Source organism: Rhinolophus sinicus, linkage group LG15, assembly GCF_036562045.2.
Source record: "Rhinolophus sinicus isolate RSC01 linkage group LG15, ASM3656204v1, whole genome shotgun sequence".
NCBI lineage: Eukaryota > Metazoa > Chordata > Mammalia > Chiroptera > Rhinolophidae > Rhinolophus > Rhinolophus sinicus.
In genome coordinates, this window is record NC_133764.1 from 41,023,844 (window position 1) to 41,033,669 (window position 9,826).

At 51.8% G+C, this 9,826-nt stretch overlaps 1 protein-coding gene across 1 annotated transcript in view; it reads left to right on the top strand.

Annotated features, from left to right (window-relative positions):
- Window positions 1-6,835, top strand: part of FOXK2 (forkhead box K2) — a 41,999-nt gene extending 35,164 nt beyond the window's left edge. The window contains 1 exon segment of the mRNA XM_019735482.2: window positions 3,863-6,835. Coding sequence (XP_019591041.2) covers window positions 3,863-4,059 — 197 coding nt within the window. The 3' untranslated portion in view covers window positions 4,060-6,835.
- Window positions 6,836-9,826: the final 2,991 nt, after the last annotated feature.

The window sequence follows — 9,826 nt, forward strand, 5'->3', positions numbered from 1 at the left end:
GGAACCACACTGCAGCTTTGTAGAAAGTTTTAAAATCAGGACGTGTGAGTTCTCCAGCCTTGTTCTTTTTCAAGATTACTTTGGCTGTTCTAGATACCTTGCAATTCCCTGTGAATTTCAGGATGGGTTTTTCTGTTTCTGTAAAAAAATAAATAAATAAACATTGGGGTGTTTGGTAGGGGTTGCGTTGAATCTGTACATTTCTTTGGTTAGTAATGACATCTCAGTATTACGTCTTTCTACCCATGAACTTGGGGTGTGTTTCCATTTATTTAGGTCTTTGGTTTTCTTTCAGCAATGTTTTGTCGTTTTCAGTATAAAAGTCTCGTAGTATTTAAGTTTTGGTTGAATTTCTTCCTATTTTATTCCTTTGGATGTTTACCCACATGGAGTTGCTTTCTTAGTTTCCTTTATAAATTGTTCATTGCTACTATAGAGAAATACAACTGATTTTTGCAAGTTGATCTTGGATTTTCTACCTATTGGAGACACGTTCTCTGCCAACAGAGATGCTTCACTTCCTTTCCCGTTTGGATGCCCTTTGTTCCCTCTTCCTGTCCAGCTGCTCTGGCAAAACTCCCGGTCGTGTTTCAGAATGGTGGCAGAGCGGGCGTGCTTGTCTTGCTCCTGGTCTCAGGGCACAGCCCCCAGTCTGTCGCCGAGGCTGATGTCAGTGTGGGTTTGTCCTCTACTTGCTTCTGTTCAGGAACTTGCACCCTAGTTCTGGTTTGCCACGTAGTTGGTTATGGAAGGGTGTTGAGTTTCGTCCAGTGCCTTTTCTGGGCTATGATGATTGCGTGGGATTTTTCCTTGTTCCTTGTGTCGCTGGGATGGCTGCCCCTTTCATATGTTGAGTTCTGCTTGCTAACAGTTTGTTGAGGATATTTGTGTCATATCCATCAGCAGTGTTGGTTTGTAGTTCTCTTGGTTTGTCGTGTCTCTGTCTGGCTTTGGTATCAGGGTAATGCTGGCCTCATGGAAACAACTGGGATGTCAGGCCTGGGCCAGCACATGGTGAATCCTCTCCTGGCAGCTTCTGGGGCTGCTTGCACTGCTCCCCAGAAAACCCAACATGCTCAGGCCATTCCTCAGCCTCTCAGCCCCACTGGGCTGTGCTTCTGGTCACAGGTTCAGTCAATGTTTGCCAGGGCTCTTGGGGGACAGCAGGAGTCAGAAGGAAAGGTCGCCTCATCTTGCTGACAGTGTCCTCCTATTACCCTTAAGGAGAAGTCCCAGCCAGACCAGTGTGTCACCTCCTGTCCTCACAGGTATTGTCCCTTCTGCTCAGAAAACGGCCCCAGTCCTCCAGTCCCTCCTGCGCTGGGATCCAGGCAGGGCTCTTGCTGTCACCCTGCTGGTCCAGGCCCTTGCCTGCTGTGAGGGAGGTGACAGTTGGCGGTGGCCCACGTCTTCATATTAGCCCAGCCTCCCAGTGACTGCGTGCAGAGCCCTAGTTGGAACGAGCAGGCGCCCGCTGGACCACCTCGCGCTGTGTCCCTGCCGCATGTGCAGGGAGGAGGTGCTCGGAACCCCCAGGGGTGCGACGGCAGAGCCACCTCTCCTGTCAGCATTATTCTGCAGCTGTCCGTCTGAGGCTGACGAGAACAGGATATTGGGGGGTGGGGGGGATCCCACAGGTGGCCTCGGTGTTTGCAGGATTCACCTGCTCACCACAGCGTTTGTGGGCCCCCCCCCCCCCACCGGCTCGCTCATGGCTCTGGCCTTGGCCACACTGCAGTTCTGGGGCGAGCAGGGCCGAGCCCGTCCCGTCCCGTCCCTCTGTCCACATGGGTCCTTTCTGTAGTGCGTTGGGGCCATGACTTTCAGGTGTTGTCCTTTTGCTGTTGACAGGCCCCCAGCACAGTGCTCACAGTGCCCTGCGTTCCAGGCAGAGGCTGGTAGGCCTCCTGGAGAGAATGTGGGTGTTGGGGAGCTGCCGTCAGGCAGGTCTGAGCTGGGTGTTACGGAACCAGAGTAGATGCAGCAAGTTGTCTGAGCCACAAACACAGCGAAAAGGGATGTGTTGATTCCCGGCGATGGCGGGCCCTGCTTGCCCTGGGACGGCGGCTCAGCGCCTGCTCCCTGGTCTGCCTGGTCCACTTGGTTCTGGGCACTGAGTCCCTCGCATCGGTGTCAAGCATGTCTTAGCAGGCGGTCCTGGGCTCAGCAAGGAATGTGGCCGTGCGGATGGCGCCCGGCGTCCCTTGGAAGGTGACAAGTTGTCCTCCTGCTGTGGTACTGTGTGACCGAGGGCGGAGCGTCCTGATGGTAAACACGGTGCCCACTTCCTGCTTCCACAGTGGCCTGGACGGCCTCCCCCGCGGGCTTGTGTGGCTTCTTAGAGGGTGCAGGCTGGCCTCCCGCCGAGCCGGCCCCCCACAGCCGCCTCTCACCTTCGGAATGGGAAGCCTGTCACCCCGGCACGTGGCTGGAGTTGCGGTAGGCATGGCCACTTCTGTCCAAAGGTACAGAAAGGAAAGCCTGGTGGTTTTGGTGACACCCCTATGGCCCTTGGCCCCAGTGCTCAGTGGGCTTGCTGAAGTGGCACAATCCAGTGGGGGTGGGCACTCGGTGCTGGCTTCTGGTCACGGGTCCGTCTGCTGCCCATTTCCAAATGCCCTCTGCACATCTGGGCCACTAGCAGGGCTCTGCTTGCTGCTGTTTGACAGGCCTAAGAGTTATGGGCTGATGCCATGTCCGTGGCCCTCACTGTTCGTTGCTTTCGCCTTTCTGAGGGTTTGCTTCTCACCGGTAGCAGCAGGCCCTGCCTGCTCAGTGTGGCTAGGGAGCCCAGCGATGCCCTGTGTGGAAATCTGGTACCCTGTCCCCAGATCCCTCCCTCCTGGTAGCTGGCGGTCCCTGTCTGTTAGAGTGTTCCCAGGCTTTGCTCACTTTCCCACCCGACCATCAGCTCCCGTTCTGCTAATGCTGCCACAGCTGCTCCTCCCGGAGTGCCAGTCATTCGACCAGACTGGGCCCAGTGGCCAAATGCAGCTGGGGCTGTGGTGTGTCCGCCTGCCTTGGCCCCCACAGGAGGCCGCACAGCTCTAGGTGACGGACAAACTCACAGAGGAAGCGGGTCAGGGGTCCCTACCTCTGGCCTCCCTCCTCCCGAAGGCGTGACCTCAGCAGAGCTGCACCCCAGCGTGCTGTGGGGCTCGGGGACCTGTGCCTTCCCAGGCCGGGGGCTTTCGGCGCTTGGGAGGTCCTTGCCAGCATCCTTTGTTGGCTGTCGGCCTCCAAAGCCCCTTAGGACCCTGCTGCCCTGTGTCACTTGAAGCCAGTGCCAGGACACGCTGCTCCTTGTCCCCCAGCTGGCCAGGTCTGAGGGTCTTGGCTGTCCTTTGCTGGTCCAGTGAGACTCAAGCAGGCTGGCATTGTCCTGTGAGCATGTAGCCCGGCAGTGGCCCCTGCAGGTCCTGTGAGTGTGAGAAAGCACTTCTTTCGGCCCAGTCCCGCCCTGTCACTTAGCAGAGGCTGAGCAGCCCTGCTTTTGTCCGCCTCCTGGAGTTGGCCTCGTGGGCAGAGCACTGCATGGGAGGGAAGTGGCCCTTGTCCCACACGGCCTGTGAGGAGAGGAGGGGGAAGGGCGTGGCGCCAGATCCCTGGGCCCACGCCCCTCCTCACGCCTGTGGGGTCAGTGGGACAGCCCAGCCAGCTGCTGTCTGTCCCACCTTTGACCTCAGTGTCCCCAGGGTTCTGTCAGGACACCACCCTCTCTGAAGTGATAAAAAGATGTCAGCTGTTAATAACCAGCCCCCGCCCCGCAGTGACTTGCGCAGGCCCCTGTGCCCATGGCCACCTCGGTGTGGAGCCCACGGGAGAAGCTGAGCCTGGGGTCTGACGCCCTGTGTCTTTGCAGCGGCCGCGAGTCCTCTGCACATGCTGGCGACACACGCGTCGGCCTCAGCCTCCCTGCCCACCAAGCGCCAGAACGGGGATCCATCGGAGCAGCCGGAGCTGAAGCGGCTCAAGACCGAGGACAGTGACAGCATCGTCATCGCCTTGAGCGTGGACACGGCGCCGACGGCCGGGAGGGAGAAGGGCGTCCAGAACTAGAGCCCGGACAGCGTTTCTTACATCATTGTCAACTCTGTGGTGCCAAAAGGAGACACTGCGTGTCACCGACGCTCGGAGCGCACCCTGCGGTTGGACTTCACTCAGCACTGAAAACACAAACCCAGGTGGCCTTACCGCTCCTTCCTGTAGAGACAGGCCTCACCTGACCCGGCCACCGCCGGCTGCTCAGGCAGCGTCTCCAGCCCAGCGCCATCTTTTCCCTGCACAGGGGCTGCTGCCGCCCTCAGGACCCGCGGGACTGGCGCCGGTGGACGAGTCGACATCTGTTGTTCCCACGTGGAGTTAGACTATTGTGAGGTGAACTTTCTCTCTTTACAGAACAGTGGGGTCTTTGACATTTCAGATCACTCCATTTCTACCCTGGGAACTCGGAATCACACTGGACCTGTGGTGTGGAATTCTTTTGGAGAAAAGAAACTGTAGTTTTGTTTGTTTTCAGTGTTTGTTTCGGCCTCTGGAATGATTCACTCTTCAGGTGGGGCTGGCAGCTGCACAGCTCCCAGGACAGTGGCTGCATTTCCGCATGTAGGACGACAGGCAGACGGATACCTGGGCACGTGGGTGGACTGCGGGCCGCGGGCCGCACTTCTCTTTCTTGCTCCTTTCTGTTGTTTGTTTCTCTGTGTTGGCTTTGTCCCTGGCATACCTTCCCACTCTAAGTAAAACGGTCTCTTAAGTATGCTGTATGTTTAAAACGACAGAAATGTCACAGATTCAGTCTTTTATCACCCTTTCAAATAAATGTCACAGATCTCTCTGTGGCACGTTTGCTATTCGAGGTGCCGTCCACCGGCTGTGTGCCCGCTCCTGTGGGGGTGTCTCGGGAACTCTGCGTGACCACGAGGGGCTTGGAGACAAGCACGGTGTTGTGCACGGGACACATCAAGGTCATTTTCTGAGCTGTAGGAAATTCCCCTCGACCTTCTAGAACTGAATCCACTACTAAGGCTGACTTCTCTCCTACGAAACATCAAATCGAGAGGAAAGGAAACAGGTGAGAGAGTGACAAGTAGGAGGCACCACGGCCTCGGCCCCACGTCACCGGGAGAAAAGCACTCGCCCTTCCAGAGTGTTCCAGGGGCCAGGCCGAGCATCCATGCAGATAGAAAGACGGCTTTGGCCTTATTGTGAAAGTTTAAATGTCATCACCATAACGTTATTTATTTAAATGTAGTTATTTTGGTATTTAAATTTTTTTTTTTTTTTTTTTTTTTTTTTTTTTTTTAAAGAGAGGGAAAAACCCTGTATTTTCCTGGTGGAATGCAATGGCTCAGAATGGTATATTTAGGTGATTTTAAAACATTTATTATTTACCTAAAGACCAAATATGATGAATCTGTTCAAAGTATTGTGTGTCAATCCACAGTATGGAGGTGTCACAATGTTACTGCAGATAATGCGTATTAAAAATTATGGAATTACTGCACAGTAGCTGGATTTATAACTCAGCCATTTAAAAAATAAAACGAAACCATCATGTGAATGAGACCGTGTGTGCGACAGTGGAAAACTGAACTTGCAGACTGAAGCACAGCGGGGGCTGCAGGGCAGCAGCGTGTCTCCCCGGCACTTTACAAGTCCCTGAGGATGTATATTTTTATTTGTCTTTTTACCTAGAAGGTTTGCAGTTTGCAAAATAATTTGGACGGCGCTGTGTCCTATGTGTGGGGTCGGCCACTCCCCCAAGTGGTCCAGACCCGCCCGGCACGGCTCCTGCAGCCCCCAGCTGGGAGTTCTAGGTAGGCGAATGGAGAAGACCACCCCAGTGGGACCTGGGCTCGGCCGACGCTCAGCTGCCCTGTACATCCTCCTGCAGCTGTGTCCACACAGCAGCGTACCTGACCCCCAGACAGACATGGGCAGGTCTTCCCCCATGAGCCTGGGCCATCAGTGGGTTGTTTCTGAGCCTAAAGCGCAGACCTCACGGTCTGGAGGGATTTCTCCTGGGATTAAGACCAGTGCCCAGTTCTGCAGTTTTACAGAAGAGGACGCTCTGCTGTACAGCAGCTGGAGTGTGTCTGTTCCAGGCCGAGGGCATTCTCTTTCCTTTTTCCTTCTTGCTACCTTATTCAGGTGGCTCACGATTGACACGTAGAAATTTTAAGGATAATAAGGAGAGGGCAGGAAAAACCGTGGATCAGCAAACTACCGTGTTCCAGGCACTGGAAATTTTTTTCAGTTCAGCTCTGAATTCCCAAGAGTCCTCACACAACAGAGGTCACGGAGCTTGTATCCTTGCCACCACGTCAACTGACCGGTTGCACTCAATTCCTTCCCAGCCATCCACTGGCAGTTCCTAAGTGTCTTCTTTCAAGAGGTTTCTGCTTTGACCTTTGCCAAACTTCTGAGCTTCCTTAGGAACGTCATTTCAGCAGCGTTGCCCTGAATCGAACAAAAACACAAAAGGGAAACTCACGTGATCCACGTGGCAGGGTGCATTCCAGTGAGTGGGGTTTGGGGTTGGGCTTCTCTGCGTCGGTAGAGCCCCCACGTGGATAGCTGAGCTGAGCGCCTTTACAACACATCACCCCACGTCGTCCGCTAGAACAAAGCAGATGGGAGTCAAGGTCAGAAGGGATGGGGCAGTAGCAGGACTTGGGATTTCTATGCTCTGTGACACAAGGAGATATGTGACAATCTTCAAGTCCTAACCTCCACTAGTCTAGAAAGTATAGTGGTGATTTGTGTGCAAAGATTTGAAATTTTAAAAGTACCAAGTTCCTGAAATCCAATAAAATATTTTTATTAATTTTAATTGAATGCAGAGTATCATTGTCATTTTGATAAACTTAAGCAGGCATTTCTTCTTTCACTTTATGGTCTTTTCTGAGCATGTAAAAGGCCTAGAGCCGGAGCCACGGTGAGGCAGCAGAGGGGTCCCCACTCGTCAGGGCACCGACTCTGTGCACGTGAGAGCGGTGAGGGTCGTCTGCAGTGGTAACAGTCCGGAACCGAAATCACTGTCTGGCACCAGGGGAAATCTTGTCGGAAGGGTCACGTGGCCAGCGAGTCCCAACACGCACGCTGACCCCCCAGCTCCTACAGAAAGTGTGACGGGTTTGCTGGAGCGTTTCCATGCCAACCCCTGGGCTAAGGACTTTCTCCTAAGGGAAGGAAGCACTCACAATTGGTCTTTCAGATCTGTCATGCATGTTGTGTTAATAGGTGCTTTAAAATGTGTGACGAGCTTAACTCCCCATCTCAAGAAAAGCAAGTTTGGTGATTAACCTGGGTCCCCTCGAGGAAGTCACACTGGGTGAGTCAGAGGTGGCAGCTGTCCTGGAGGGTGACAGCCACTACCCAAGACAAAGGTGTGGCGTGGAGGAGGCTACCACCCTTCATGTCACTGAAGCCCGGGTTACTGTAGGGAGGCCACATTCATCCGTAACGAGACATCGGGCCCATGACGAACCTACATGAGGTGCCACATGGTGAGTTCAGGCCGGCACAGGGAGGCGGGAGAACTACAGTGACCATGGCCCACTGGCCGGCGCTCCCTGGCTTCCGTGGAAACCACGAAGACTGACACACACGGTACTGCCCCGCTCTGCACTCGTGTTCACAGCAATACAGAACTCGATTTGCACATGGGCCTCTGGTGACTGCTGATGCGATGGCTACACTTGGCCCAAGAGTGTCGTTCAGAGTCCCCGTGTGTAAGCACACTGCTCGTGGGTCTCCCAGTGGTCACAGCTACAAACCAGTGACAGAATAAATAAGCAACCATCTCAGGCCTCTGAAAAAGAAACACTTGCAGGCAGACTGGGGCAGGGGATTTAGAAATGGAGAGCAACCACGTGACTGATGTCCTGGATTTTCTTCCTCTTGTATCTCCCGGCACAGACGACGTGAACGTTGGCATACCCAGGAAGGTACTCATCCCTCTCGTCTGGCCAGGGTCCCAGGAAAAGTCCCCTATGGGACAGACCATGCAGGGGGTGGGGGGTCATGAAGCTGTAAGCTGAGACACAGGGGACTCTGAGAAACCCCTTTATTGAGAGGAGGAATAGGAAAGTGGGGGTCTGTAGTTAAAGGGGTGGGCGCAGGGAAGACGCCATCACTTTTCTCTTTTTGTCTCCCACTCTTTTGGCCCCATGCTGGACCCAGTCACACGAAGTGTACATCAAAGGAAATTACCTGAGCATTTTAGCCAGAGGACCAGGAAAAGGGGTGCCTGGGAGATGGGAAGTGTGGGGCGGTCACGGAAAAGAGCAAGTTAGAGGAAGAACCGCTAAAACTGTAGATGGCATCCGGGGTTCACCTGAGCTGCACACGCCTGCACTGACCTGAGGAAGCAGAGATTTCATTAACTGCCTTACAAATTGGCCCCGGTGGTGTCCACAGGTGGGGCCCAAAGAGCACTGCACAGGCTTGGAGAGAACTGACACCAGAACCACAACCAAAAAGGACAGGTCAGCAAGTGCAGTCTGAACCGAGCCAGACTATTACTTGCCTGCTTAAGAAAAAGCACAAAACAAAACATTCTCTAGAAGATTTTAATAGGACTCAAGAGTCTCATATTGTGCAAAATGTCCAGAATACAATCCAAAACGAGTCAGCATGAAGGTCCCAGGAAAATCTCTAAAGGAAAAGGAAAAGAAACAGATGGCAACTTAAATGTGCTGCATAATCCGAGAAATACATTAGAGCTTTCTACAGCATAGCTCTATTATAACCATAATTCATCAAGCATAGGCAAATGCTCTTGGGCCAAAAAAAAAAAAAAAAAAAATAGAACTTAACTGAAATGAAACATTCAGTGGATGAACAGAAACGTGTTTGGAAATAGAAACAAACCAAGCCTCGGGACTTTGGGACAATATAAAAAGATGTGAGTTGATGGATTCCCAGAAAAGAGAAAATAATGGTTGAAAATGTCCCAAATTTGGTGAGACATAGATTTAAAGACTCACAAAGTTCAGTGAACCCCAAATAGGATAAACTCAAAGGAAACAATATCAAGACACACCTTTGACTCTGGAACTGATGAGTTTAGCGTGAAAGCAGCCAAAGTGTCATTGTAAACAGTGCAACAATTTGAAGAACTAGATTTCTTACCAAAAACCACGGACACCATTTGACTGGAAAACTTGAAAGACTGAAAGTAACTGTCACTCTAGAATACTGTATCCGTAGACAATATCAGGCATGCAGAGGGAATACAGATAGGTAAGTGAAGGGAAACTAAGAATTCTTAAGCAGTAAAGCTGCTCAAAAAGAAATGCTAAAGGCAGTTCTTGAGGCGAAAAGTAAATGATAGAAACTTGGAACTTCAGGAAGGAAGAAAGAGATCAACAGAAATGGTAAATATCTGGTCAAATATAAGAAACTAATTCTTCCTCTTAAGTTCTTCAACATGTCTGACTTTTCAATGTAAAAGTTTTAACATTGCCCTGCAGATTCTCAGTGTATGAAAATGTAACATTGACAAATATACAATATAAGGAGGAAGGTCAAGGTGTGTGAGGTTTCTACATTTCACTTGAAGTGGTAAAACATTAGTTCTGAAGTCGACAGAAAAGTTAGCTTTGGAGACTGTAATCACTAATAATACCTAACAAAGATCAAGTAAAAAGCCATTTTCAAATGCTGGGACCTTGGAGATGTTACAGGTTCAATTTCAGGCCCCTGCAATAAGGCAAATAGCACAATTGAGTGAACCACATGAAGTTTTGGTTTCCGAGTGCATATAAAAAATTGACACTGTGCTATGGTCCATTAAGTGTGCCAAAATAAGCGCCTAAAA